This window comes from Asparagus officinalis, chromosome 1 (assembly GCF_001876935.1).
Source record: "Asparagus officinalis chromosome 1, Aspof.V1, whole genome shotgun sequence".
Classification (NCBI taxonomy): domain Eukaryota; kingdom Viridiplantae; phylum Streptophyta; class Magnoliopsida; order Asparagales; family Asparagaceae; genus Asparagus; species Asparagus officinalis.
In genome coordinates, this window is record NC_033794.1 from 5510644 (window position 1) to 5524945 (window position 14302).

General features: G+C 37.1%; 3 protein-coding genes across 3 annotated transcripts in view; 2 read left to right on the forward strand and 1 right to left on the reverse strand.

Annotated features, from left to right (window-relative positions):
• On the forward strand, positions 1–2196 carry LOC109829765 (probable 2-oxoglutarate-dependent dioxygenase ANS; the record flags this gene model as incomplete). Its single annotated transcript, XM_020396801.1, has 3 exons — positions 1–413; positions 819–1179; positions 1691–2196. Coding segments are annotated over 3 exons (1005 nt in total), but the record flags the coding sequence as incomplete, so codon positions are not given.
• Positions 2350–4772, reverse strand: LOC109846953 (pseudo histidine-containing phosphotransfer protein 5-like). Its single transcript, XM_020416197.1, has 6 exons — positions 4398–4772; positions 3901–4031; positions 3758–3826; positions 2945–3016; positions 2720–2792; positions 2350–2620 (listed from the first exon to the last, which is right to left on the reverse strand). The coding sequence occupies exons 1-6, from the start codon at positions 4455–4457 to the stop codon at positions 2570–2572; spliced, it is 456 nt and encodes a 151-aa protein (XP_020271786.1). The 5' UTR covers positions 4458–4772; the 3' UTR covers positions 2350–2569.
• The window catches only part of LOC109829772, a 17380-nt gene continuing 7582 nt past the window's right edge, over positions 4505–14302 (forward strand). Inside the window, exon 1 of the mRNA XM_020396812.1 lies at positions 4505–4633. Coding sequence (XP_020252401.1) covers positions 4505–4633 — 129 coding nt within the window. The remainder of the gene's footprint in view (positions 4634–14302) is intronic.

Sequence of the window (14302 nt, forward strand, 5' to 3'; positions counted from 1 at the left end):
GACGGCGGCGGCGGCAGCGACGAGTTCTCCTCGTTCCTGAACCGATCTCTCCGGGTCCCCCAGCTGATCTTGCCCGATAAGGTCCTCCATCGAGAGACCGCGGCCCCGTGGGCCCCACCGGAGGTCGATCTAGGGTTTCTAGATGACGGGGCCTTGATCTCGGCGGCGAGATCGGCTGGGTGCTTTCAGATCGTGAATCATGGGATTGAGAGGAGTTTGATTGAGGAGGTTGGGGTTTTGGCGGGAAAAGGGTTCAGGCTACCGCTGGAAAAGAAGAGGGAGGTGATCAGAACTGAGGAAGGAGTTTGGGGGTTTGAGGAGGCGGCGGAGGAGGAGGAGGAGGTTCTGTGGTGGAGTGAGGGGGGAAATGAGGATTTGGCGGGAATTTGGAGTCATGGGTATGTGGAGTTCAGGTAATTTTGGTATTTGCATTCGGGAATTTTTTTTTTAATCTTCTTTTTTTTCAGTCTTTTTTTTTTTGGGTAACAGTGCTCCTTTAGATATGGATTTTAGCATATTTATTCTAGGAAATTGCTATTGAGGTTTTCTTTTCTTTTTACTTTTTCTTTTTTCAAAATAATCACTCTAAATATGAATTTTAGTTCGTTAGTTGTAACATTTTCAAATGTTTTTCCTCCGAGCTTGGTTATGCGTTTATCTAGCCTTATGTTTTCGTACGGCTAATTTTATTTTTAACAATACTTCCTTTTCTTAAAAACAAGTTGGCAACCAATTTTGTGTGCAAATCGCGGAATGTAAATTTTACCTAGCATACACATAACGCACACCTTTAATCGCCTCACGAAATCAATTTTTAGGGACAAAATGCACCGCCTCTGTGGAGAAATGGAGAAAATAGCCAACAAAATCACCGCGGTTTTGTTACAAAACAACGCAGAGGTCTCAGAGCCAGCAGCACTATCAATCGCCGGCGCCTCGGCCATTTCTCTCCGCAAAAATACTCAGAAAAGGGCTCGTGACGTGGGGACTAGAGAGGGTTTGCTGAAGCACGAGGTACTGCAGATGCTGCTGAGAGACTCGGTTTGCTCCCACTCTTTGTGCCTTCGTGTTTGTCAAGGCGCTTCCAGGTTCTGCGTGTACTCCAAGAGTAAGAAAGGTTGCGTTTATTTCCCCGTCAAAGACGAAGCTATTATTGTTACTTTTGGCGAGCAGATCCAGGTAATTTGTCAAAAAAAAAAAAATTCAATTTAAAAGTTATCAGAAGACTTTGTATAGTTCAAGAACTATAGTAAGTTTTCATTAAAAAGCGACTTCAGCTAGGTCACCCACCAATTACCGCGTTTACCTTACCCTGTTTCAATTTTTTTTTAAAGTATCATTATTCCTTTTAAAAAAATAGTGTCATTAAAAGTACCACGAGACTTAAAGTTTTAGGTGGAATAGGATCCTCCATGAGACAGGTCAGGGAGCCGACACCTCACATGTCCCATATTTTTGGGTCCCGTAATGGAGATCTTGACTTAAATTAGCATGAACATTTAAGTTCAGCTGTACCAGTTTGAATGAACAAGACGGAACCTATCCCATATATCCCCTACGTCGCCGTTTTTTTAAAGCTGTTATGGGTCCTCCTTATTCTATTGCTTAAAGCACAAGACAAAGGATCGCATATATATCCAACATCCTGACTACCTAAGATGTTCTCCGTGTACCCCCACTGCCTGTCCAGATATCGAGTGGTGGGCTCTGCAAGCACGCGATTGGGAAGCCGGTTTATCAGGATGAAGGTAGAGATTCATCAGTCTCCATCGAATTCTTTTACTCTCATCCGCCCTCCTCTCGCGGCAGCAGTAGAAATATCGGAGGACCGAGGATCGTATCCCTTGCTGAGCAAATAATGATAGCAGCGTGCCTCGCTTTTCTCTGTCACGTTATGGTCTACATATTATATGGTACGTAGCTCCTGAATCATGATTTTTTTTTTTTTTTTTTGCCCCTTCATATTAAAGGTGGAAGTTTTAGGTTGCTTCATGGGTTGTGCTCTTTTCTTTTCTGGTGTCGGAAAGTTTTAGGAATAGTTTTGTTCCCATGTGTGGGGTCTTCAATTTGTGATGTAAATGGAGCTCGATGTAACGCTTATGATATATGCCGAACCTGTCGTTGTATCAAAAAGAAGGGGGGAAAGCCTTCTTGATAATCTTGGATAGAGTAGTTAGTATCTGTGGTTGCCGGGAATCTTAGTCTTTTCATTAATTTTCATGTGTCGAAATATCTGTAGGATTACTTCGATATTAGTCCGTTAAATGTTCAGCATTTGAAATTACTCCCCCACTTTCATTGAAGTCTAGGAGTGGAATAGGTATGCGTAAGTAACATCACAGGGCAAACTGGGCAAGAACAGAGAGACTGCATTGAACTGAAAATTATGATGGGGAATACATTTGACCCGTTTAAGCTGCTAATATAGGCACAGAAACATCGTCTATTGCAGACTTATAACTTAAAAACATACATCACTTATTCTCATTGCGAAAGTTACTTATATACTCATTAGCTATATATGCTCAATAGGCTTAGCAGGATTGTGCGTTGATTTGGTTCAGCGATTTCAATTGCTAGCTCTCGCAGCTCGCTCGACAGGGCCATCTTGTCTCAACAACTGAAACATAGATGTTGTTGTGAGTAGAAAGGAAGCAGAGTATCATAAAACTTGCTTTGTTATTATAGAGATTCAAAGTATGAAGATTATTTGGTGGACCTGAAAGTAAGACTCCAGCTTCTGTCTCAAAACAGCATGTTCTCTCTTCATCTTTTGGAATGATTTCAGACATCTGTAGACACATGAACAAACATTTTGTAAGAGGAATATATGGAGCATCATTACTTGTTCTTTCAGATATAACGTCCAACTACCTAATAAAACTAACAAGCATGCTGTAGAAAATGTGAAGAAGATAAATTGTGGGATACAGAGCTACAATACCCTTCAATATTTTCTTCGTCACAACATTCTCTGAACTGTGTGCATTCATTCATCACCCTGGAGGCTCCAATACTGCAACCAAACCAACCATGATATTAGAACACACCCAGTGTAATTAAAGCAAATGGGGTCAAACCGAAACCCTAGAACGTAATCTTGTTCAATAGATGGTTGTCAATAGAGGAAATACAAGAAAGAAACATGGTCCTTAAAAATACTAACAGGGATAAGTTCTTTTACATTCAATAGCCACAGAATAATATCAAAAACCAACCAAGTGGTTGATTCAATTTGACAGTGAACCGTAAATGCATTGATGTTCAAAAATAAAATCTGGATGTATGACTTTTAAGGCGAACAAAACAGTTAATGTCACGGAAATCGGTTCCCAGTCAGCCTAGAATAATTCGTCCGTCTCTACAAGATAGCAATCATTCTTTTTTATGATGTTTCAAGCACAGTGATACACATTAATGTGGGGTCCAAAGCAATATCAGGCATATTCCCCGCCTAAAATAATCCGTCTGTCTCTATAAGAGAGCAACCGTTTTTTTTTCCCCTGATGTTTCAAGCATAGTGATGGATGTTAATGTGGATTCCGGCCATATTAGGCATATTTTAATGAATAAAAATAGCAATAGAAGAATATGCGCCTCATTAAAAAATATTTATTGACTGAAGGATAGAAAAGAAAAATAAATAATTTGCAAGTAATCCCACTAACAAATTAGACGTACTTTTTGTTAATTGTAGCTACCATGAATTAGACTCCGCCCTAGCGACATACGTAGAAGAGAAAGCTTCAAGTCTTACCTGGAAGTATTGCCCTTGAACTTATGCATATAGGTGTCCAGCTTGCCGAAATCTGGGGGGCATTTCTCCCTGCATGAGAAATTTTCTGAGACTATGGTCTATGTTTTATAAGAACATCTCTTTTCAGCATTGCAGTTACTTACAGAACTTGCTCGATATTACTAAGTAATCTAGTGGAATCCCTAAAGCACGATGTTACCATATCTTCCACAAAATTTGGACTATCTTCATCCTGCAACTCTTCCAGCTGATAGAATTGCTCATTTAGGTAACCCTGCAATAAAAATGAATTTCAGTTATTCTTTCTACATTAGCTGCACCTACTTAATGTTTGTTTCTCTGAGAAGTGGGAGGTGTTTGATTCGTTAAATGAAGCAAAATGGAGAAATTTCACGGTCTGATTCTGGACATTTGTACCAGTGAGGATGCAAATCTTACCAATTATGTAAGTATCCCACAAGGTATCCCAAGCTTGTAGAAGTTTTTAAGACATAATGCATAATATTGACATGTGCACGTAATGCATGTTAGGAAAACTGACAGCGTCCAAAAGAAGAGAATACTAATGTGAAACCTCGGCTGCTCATGGTTTAATGATCCATAAACTAGACAACTACAAAGGGAACTAAAGAAGATAAACCTGATCAAAGAGGCTCTTTTTCATGTAGGCAGCCTGGCGTTGCAAGTGGGAGTACTCCATATTTCTACAGGTTTGATTAAGGAGGGAACTAAGCTGGTGAATGCAGGATGGAAAGAAGGGATGTTGATGATTTACTCAAATCAAGGGTCCTATATATAGTGGAGAAAAGGATACAAGTGAGAATATTTGTGAACAGCAGCCACTCCCTAGTCCTTGAACCTATTACCCAAAATGAGGTCAGTGTGGATAAGTTGTGCTTGCAGCGGATTTTCTTGCCAGAGAGGAACATATGTCTATCCATTTTAGGACAGCGACTTATACCAAGGTGGATTCATGACCCTACATGTTAGCAGATACCCCAAATATGTTGTCATGCCCTTCATCCACAAATGATTCTTCCCCACATCACCCAAGAAAATGAGTTATGTGCAGCAAGCGTAAGATATCTATTGAGCTCATTTGTAAAACAAAGAATAACCAATTACCAGTTGACACATGCAAAACATGAAAAGAAGTTTCACGGTCGAAAATAAGAGAGAAATGATAAGGTGTGGCTAAGGGAGAAGAGTACACAGCAACAAATAAAAAGGATGATGATAGAAACAAATCTCACGCAGTTTCATGATATTCAGCATGCTAGTAGGTGAAAGTGAATCAAATGTCACACGCATCTTCCATTTTGTGTTATCGGACAATTTCAGAATACTATAAGTTTGAATGTTATAAGGTAGCAGCCATTGATCATGGATGGCATACACTTATGTTAAAGATAAATCTCAAACCGACTGTTTATAACAGATATAGAACCTACAATTCCATACACACACCAGAGCAGAGTCCTTTTTTTGTCACAACGGCAACCAATATTCAGGTCTTTTCTTTTAGGAAGAAGTGGAAATGCATGGCTAACAAATTCAGCACATATTTGAGGATATATTTTTATTCAGAAACGACAAAAGAAGAAATAGGACAGCGAATAAATCTCTAAACTCGTAATTAGAAAAGGACCATAGCATCATTTTTAATCGACCATGTGTCCTGCTCTTTCTTTGAACAGCATATTCTCTCTCTCTCTCTCTCTCTCTCTCTCTCTCTCTCTCTCTCTCTTCTCTCTCTCTCTCCTCTCTCTCTCTCTCTCTCTCTCTCTCTCTCTTCCCCCAGCCCTCCCTCCCTCCCTCCCTCCCTCTCTCTCTCTCTGAGGCTAAAAAACACCCTTAGGTTGCACGAGTAAAAGGAAACGAGACAAAAAAAATGGTCATGATATTGGAATAAAACAAAAAGGTGGGGAAAGAAATAGATAACGAACATGAGTAGTTATCTAATAATGTGCTGATGCGAATAAAGCTGAAGAATGAGGGAAAATATAAGTAACAGCTCTTTTAAGTCTTTAAAATGTATTTTCCCTCACTCTGTTTCAATTTCTTTAATATGGAACCAAACACATAGGAAGTTTTTGAGTTAAGATTATGCCAACAGCCAACCATATGGTGCACGCAGGAATCGAACCTCAAATATCTTATGCAAGCATGTGATATAAACACACTGTCCAAGGCAGCGATAATGAGAGAATAGCCCAATGATCAGCATACATAGTAAAGCATCCTAAACTTTTCCTAATAACCTTTTGCCTCTTTTCTCCTTCTTAGTCTCCTCTTGTTGGTTTGGTTTGAAATTAGAAGACAAGATGGTACCGGGTAAAAATCCAACTCCTGCTATCTTAAAAACTTGCTGGGGGATGATATGTAATAAACTTGCAACTAATTGATGAAACTTACTCCTACTTTCTTTAAAGAATACATCCACATAAGGTTCTTTAAAGAAAATTTTCATATTTCCATTTAAGAAAAGGATAATCATACTATATTTACTTTAACAACCAACATTTTCAGAATTCCCAGCTCGTCATTCTTTATGGTAAAGAAAGAATCTAATAAAAGAAGTCAATGACAACATATAACAGGCAAACAGCCTGTAGCCACATGGGCCGACAGGGGGAACACGTTTCAGCAAACATGGATTCTAAGTCCATATTTCTCTCTCAATAGAATTTTTATGTAAAAGTTATATGCAGTCAATTATCTTCATCACACTGAGGGATGGTAGAGTAAGGTTCATATTTCATGTCACGAGTAGTTTTCTGCTAAGGAAATTCCAGCGTTATATCTCTGACTGCTCTATCCATAAATTAAATCTTCTGAAAATTTACCACCTACAAAATTATCACAACAAATATACAGAGGAAATCCATCATATTCAATCCACCTCGATTAAGAATCCTATGACCTAATTCCAACGAACACCCTTGAAGATTTTTTTAAAGGCTTTCCGCATACATCTTTAAACACCTTAGTTTTTCTAAGACAATTGAATTATTATGTTTGATGTTGCATCAATCTGACTAATCTGAAAGATTCCAGCTCCAAATTTAAGCAACACCTGCAGTACAGCTGTGTAATTGCAGTTAACTTCCTGAAAATCAATTCTCGATAGTGGCAAATAATTCCCTTCCTGTGTTATGCCCCTTCTCATCAGAAAACAGAATCTATCCATCCCAATTCCCAAAAAGCCAAATCAACTAATGTGATGCATGTTAAGGACTTAAGATAGAGCCAATACCAAAAACCCAGTAAATGCTCCTTAAGTCATGACACACAACATGGCCCACAGAGTTAATCAAACCATCAAACTGTTTGAACTAAGATTTTGCCCGTACTAACCATTTTCTTTATTTATAAGTGGGAACTCAGACAACAATCATTTCAAATGGCACATGAGCACTTAGTTATCTTACACCATGGGGATTTACTTGCCTAAACAACTTCAAGCAATCTCTCACAACTTTGAACAGGGGAATAAATACCTGAACCAATCATCAGTAACAACAAAACAGTTAAAGATAAAGGAAAAAGAATCTAGCCGTTAAAGGAGATGGTCCTTATAAACTGCCAGCCTTCCTCTTAAGTCTCAAAGTGCATGGAACAAGGTGCATGAAATGAAGGGGAAAAGGAAAATGGAAAGAGAATAGGAATAAGCATAAGATGTGCTTTAATCCTTAGCCATAGCACACTAGGATGAGAAAACAATTCTTTGGTAGCTCTTTCCCATAGTTCACTGTATTATTTCCTTTCCAGTGTTTGGGCCCATCCAAACCTGTGATAAAAGGAGCAAAAGCTATAGGATGTATTTTGCATGATTTCCAATCACTATCTCATTTATAATAAGAGAACCCCAACCAGATAGAACCTACAAGGAAATTTGGATGAGGGAAAGAAAAGGGAAAAGGCGAAATTCTTAGCTGATCATTGCCACAACAATGAGTGCTGATACCCAACCACAGCCATCAATCAGTTCAAATTGTTCTCAAGTTACGATCAGAAGTAGACACCATACTGTTTCACTACTTAATTTAATCAGCAACTGAGCATAACCCTTCTCATACACTGTTAACAACCCTACACAAGATAACTGCCACATAGTTGGGTAACTATGAAAAACAATACTTAGAAAATATATAAAACACAAACCTATATAATGTGACATTCTAACATCTCTTGACCACAGTACGATAATGAATATCAAACACCCTTATCGAGAATATCAAATAAGAGAGGCTTTCCCAATAACGCCTAAAGCAGTAAACTGACATCTCTGGGAGGAACAGGTGTTAAACTATCACAGTTACATTTGTTGACCTGCTAATTTTCTGATAGGTTAAGTTGTCATACTCGAAGAACTTTTCCACATTATAACTGAACGGAGAGGTGAAAAGGAATACTAAAGCTAGCAGAATAATCGAGGAAGAAGAAAAAAATACATCAATCTCAGGAGAATCACATCAATCTCTGGAGAATCAATGAATCATATCGTTGAATGTGGGAACGACAACTCGATGTGGGGTCAGCAAGTAGAATGTTGTATATTCTTAAAGTCATCATCAGACGAGTTAGTATGAAGATAGGATGCAATGTATCTAACGTAGTTAGGGGATGCAAACCAGCCATGTAAAATCCCATTTGCTTACCAGTGTACTTTAACCACATTATCTCTCATAACCATATTACTGCTGAAAAGCCAACTAATATCCATGTTTCGCAGGAATTTTAAACCAATATATTTTCATACTTCCTTTGCAATGATGTTGCCAAAGAATTACTAGTTAATGCCTAGCGTCTTTTTGACTCTCTTGTGAAGATTCAAATGATTTATAACTAGAAATACGAGAAATGTAGTTAAATAAAGATCTGAACTTACCATTATCTGATTCCAGATTGCATAGGTATACTGATGAGTTAATAACTTTTGAATATCTTCAAACATGTATATCCATTTCATAGATGGTGTGGAGTATCAAAACCCAGTGTTGCATATCTACATGATACTATATATAATGTGTATATCTACATATGTTTATGCAGTGTGCCTATATATATAATGCATATACATGTTCATGTGTGTGCTTGTCTGTGTTTATGCAGTGTGTTTCTTGGAATCAAGAAAGAAGGACCTAAGGATATAGATCATCAAGCCAACAAAGCTTGTTTTCAAACTTTAGCATACATCAATCAATCATGTCTCACTGCCTCTGGTCAAAAACTACCTTTAATATATTCAGTGTATATTTTGCATCGGACAATGAATAGGTTCGGTGGTTCTGCATGATCCAAAAATAAGCTTTCTTTTAAGGTTTTCTATCTGATCGAGCTTTAGGAAGGAATCATCAGAAATGCTTAAGCTCATTGTTCAGTGTAGGTCCCCTACATGCTACAGCAAACTTCCATAGTTTATTGATTATTGTAATTGTTCTGCTTGTCTGCGCCCACATCATTTGATTGAGCATTATTGAGGGTATAGTCTCAAAGGCATCAACCCTGTCTCCTGAAGAATCATGTCAACAGGAGCTGCGCTAAAAGTTATCTACACAGCAAGTTTCAGCAAAGACAGGTGTCTACAAATACCTGAGATATCATATATCCCAGGATGTCTCTAACAAAATCATAACAGCAATATCCGCATAGGAAATGAATCAGATGAAAAGTTAAGAAGAAAGACTTTACAAACTCACCTCAGATTAGATTAATTGAAGTTTAATGATTTTATGCAGCTTAGGACTGATGGTTCCATATGAATTCGATGACAGTAACCCTGCTAGATTAAGTTCAATTCACCAGGGCACGGATACCCTGATATTGTAAAAACTAAAAGACCACAGAATATGACGGCAGCTCCAAGAACCTAGTTCCATATATCTAACACCTACGACAAGCTCCCAAACCACCTAAAAGACTTATTTCTTACCACTTTATCGTGCGCATCAAGTGGAGCTCAGTCCAACACCTGCCTGCCAGGGAGGGAGATCCGGCATTTAACTGTTCCAAACCTTGATTGGTTAAGAGTAGTCGAAGGGGATGATAATGTTCACGATTCAAATCCTAAAGAGCTCGTCGAATTGAATTGTTTTGACATATAAAAATGCCCGACTCTAAAGGAGCCTTAACTAGCAAGGGTCATGACCATCAGTAAACAATAACAAGTTGCTAGTTGAAACCAACAACTCCGCCAATTTTCTCAATTTCTCTTTAAAAGAGCCGTATCTGTAAATTCAGCTCGAAAGAAGAAAGACAACTAATTAGTTAACACTTTTTTTTTCTCAAATAAATGATTCATCCGTCAGCATTCTTCTGAAACCTAAATGGCTCCTAGTCCAAATAGAAAGTTGGCCAAAAGGGCAGCTTTTTTATCTGCACTCTTTCACAAAAGCCATCCTCGCCGATTTCAATGGCTAAAAGGAAGAGCAACAGAGCCAAATTCCAAAATAAAACAAGTTCAGCTACCAATCTCGTTATGTGTAATCAGATTAGAGATCCAAACTGCAAATCGTCAAGAGTTGACACAAAAATTGGAAATTAATTGAACAAAAATTGGAAATTAATTGAAGACCATCAGGGTTCTGAGGGCTGGCTCTTGGATGCTCAATTAGGGTTTTATTCCTAAAATTATTCCTTTTTTCTATAATGCATATTATAGAGGAAAGGGGAATTGGATACCTGAGAGCGAGCAGAGAAAGGCAACGATTGTCGGCGGTGTGGGGACGCCCATGAAAGTGAAACCTCGGAACTGATGGAGATATTAACGAGGAAAAGAAAGGGTAAATATCATAAAGCCCCTCTCAACTTTGGATAATTGGCGGAAAACACCCTTTAGCTTTCAAAATATCAAAAAATCCCCCTTTAAGTATTGGGATTGTCACAAAATCTCCTTTTATCCTTCAGGTTTTATCAGAAAATCTCCTTAAATTAGGGGTAGGGGGGTTGATAACCCGTAAACTTAAGATGGATTTCTAATATTCGGAGGACTTTCTATAATCATTCAGCGTTATGATATTTATTAGTCAAAAAGAAAAGTTGTTTCCCTTTTATAACCCGTCGTTGTTTCCTTTCTCGCTTGTGCCCATTTAGAAATTGTTTGCAATGGATAAATTGATAAAGTTCTATATAAAAAAAAATTAACTTGTTTGTGAATCTATGTGCGTACTTCTAATTAATTAATTTTCTTGTCGTAGTCCAACAATAATCGTTGATTGTTTAACTTTGAGTTTGAAGTGAAATTAAGCTCAACGTCAAAATTTTCATCAATTACACCACGCAACGATGCAACAATGTCTGAAAAAGCTCTTTTGAAGCTGGCTTCAAAACTTTTTGAACGATAAATGAATCAAAACTCAAGAGAGAAGCTATTTATCCCTTAAAGCTTACGCCTCATCGTTTAAAGCATAGTTGAAATTATTAAAACGTTGCTCATACAATATTTCTTATCTGAGTAATAACAAACTCTCGTTACTACTGATATTTTTTATGAGATGATGTATTTCAGGTATAAACATGTACGAGTAAGATGCCATTCGAAACGATGCAAAAATCAATACGAACGTTGATTTCAGCCATCAAATCATCGATGGTCAAGAGGCAACTATGGATGGTCAGCATCTCGTTGATGGTCATGGGGAACCATCGATTGTTATAGGAGATAATAAAATAAATACATAAATCAGAATATGCATCATTGATAGCTAGAAAATGAACCATCAATGATCACCAAGGGACCATTGATGGTCGTAATCGACCATCGATCGTTATAACGGAATTTGGTAATTTTTAAGATTAAATCGCATCTATTCGTTGACCCGTTCGATCTCCTATTAGCACTCAGATTTCGGTATCTCTTTCCTATCCTATCAATATTTATTTAAGGCAAGTTGAGATCATAATTAACAACGAAGTTCGTGGAGGCAAATACACAAAAGAAGAGAGATTTATTCTAGGATTTCACACAGAGTTGATCAAATTCCCTAAGTCTCATTTAGCTTCTTCTCGGTGCGCTTTTCATCGGAGTTTGATTCAGTGAGAAGGAGTGCCCTACGTTTACATCTCTATATCGCTTCTTCACTGATCTTCATCTTCATCGGTTTGAAGAACAATTTGCTAAAGAGCCGTAAGATTAATTTATTTGTGCATAATTATTTTTGGGATTATATTTCAAACTTGTGGGTTTGACAGCATACTCAAGCTGGAGTAATTGAGGGGTAAGAGCATCTCCAACAGCTTCCCCATTTCTCACTTTTGGAGAATTTAGTTAGGTTTTTGGCCCAACAGATTCTCCATCTCATTCCCCAAAATAGGGATGAAGGAGAAAAAATGGAGAAGCTTCCCCAAATCTGCAGCATTCTCTAATTTTTTAGAGGAGAAAATTAATTCTTCAAAATGGGGAAGCTGTTGGAGTTGGTGTAAAAATTAGTTGGAGAATATGACTTTTGCTTCCCCATTTTGGAGAAAATTTTGAAGAAGCTGTTGGAGATGCTCTAAGCTAGCTAGGGGTAGGTTTGATGACATACTCAAGTTGGAGTAACTAAGGGTTGGTCTAGCTATAGCTAGGTTTCTTCCAGTCATTGTGAAAAGTTAAGCTAGACGATTGGTTTTGGGCAAAATATAGGGTGTGGTCTTTAAAACCTACTAAATCAAGGTATGATTCAGGTAAACTTTGGTCATAGTAAGGAAGGCCTTTCACGAGAAGGAATAGTGGATGTAAGATTTCTATCTGAAGCACTATAAAAATCTAGTGTGTTTATGTGTTGGTTTGTCTTTTTTATATATATTTTTTTGTTGTATTTTTTGTGTTTAGCCAAAAAAAATGTAGCAATCATATTCCCCCGTCCCTCTAGGCTTGCATCCCATTTCTAACAGAAGTATGGGCTTCACAAAATGATTCTATTTTAAAGTGCGCGTTTTAGCCAAGATAGGAGGGTATAAAAGAAGTTTTAATTAACATTAAATTTTCCTTATGTATCTTTAATATGACCACGTGAGTGTAATAACATATATATGTCACACATGCATCTTAGTGTCTTGTGATTTGTATCTACACTTTACATACTTAGTGTTTCTTTACTAATCAGGATACGAGTGTATCTAGTTGTAAATATCATAACCATTATATACTGTATGTTCATAACATTTATAGATTTTAAAATTAAAATACTTAAACTCATGATGCTTACATTTCACTCTTAGAAAGTCACGCCTTGTCAGTAAAAGGTTTAACTCTTCACCTTGGACTTCTCCTTTTTTAAACATCAATACGCAACATACAACCTAGTAACAAATCTAGAAAATTTAACTTGGTGATATCCCCATGTCCAATAGCAGTGTCCTGTCCTAATTTCAATAGGGTCTTAGAGTGTAGAGTTGGACTAAGTTAATATTAATAGTATCAATATGAGGATACAAATCAACCAAATTTTAAATTTGGGACCCTAAATTGGCGCATGTGATCTACTATACATGAGCTATTGATACACAAAAATTCAAATGATTTCAATATGTTTTGAATCACATCAAGAGATGAAAACTTAAGCAACTTTGTGAAAAATCGGAAACATTTGTTTTGACGATATATTATGCATGGGTTAATAATGTTGAAAATTTTTAATCTTTTTTTTATGGATAGCTTATGTGTAGTAGACCACATCACCTATTTGGATTTTTATTTTGGGTTCTGATGTTCAAAATTGGGTTGGTAGTATCTACTTGTTAGATAGTATTAAGCTTAACTCGATAGTAAATACAAATAACAATACACATTAAGCGATGTCTTGTGACACCACTAGATGCTATATTATTCTTCTTCACAAGTTTCTGAAAATTAAAGAAAATATTATTTCGTTCAATTCATTTGTTTTTTCATTGAGATATCTATTTTGTGACGAGGGTTTTTTGGGATTTTAAAAGTACAAAGGGAGGAGTTAACAAACAACTGTTTTTTTTTTTGAATACACACACATTTCAGCTACTTCTACAAACTCAAGGTGCAGAAAAACTTTTAAGAAATAAGATTTCATGTAGGCATCATACCAGTATTTAAATTTTTTTCAAAAATATATTTTTAGAAAAAAAATATATAATTTTTCGGAAAATAGTAGAAGTAGTAGCATTTCGGGAATTTTAGAAGTAGATTATTCTAAGAAATGAACAGTTTATACCGATTCGAAGTAGCAAAAGTACACTCTACTCCCTCCATTTTCTATCCATTTAAAACAAATAATTTATTGTCATGAGAGTTTTTTCTTTTATCTTTTTGCAAAATCGTAATTTGTTTTTTATTTTTAAAAATTGAGCAATATGTGGACAGACTTCGGAGGCCCAAGCACTTCGGCTTTATAGACGATAAATATGGGCCGAGCTCAAATCAGCCCAGCCCACATCGAAGCAAGCCACGCGTTGTACCTACGCTTCTCCCGACGAAAAACGAGAAAGAAATAGAGAGGAGAAGAAACACAAAATTTCTCCATGGATTTCTAGAATCGAGCCCTCATTCTTGTTACAATCCCCTCTCATTTCCCCCCTTTCATCTCC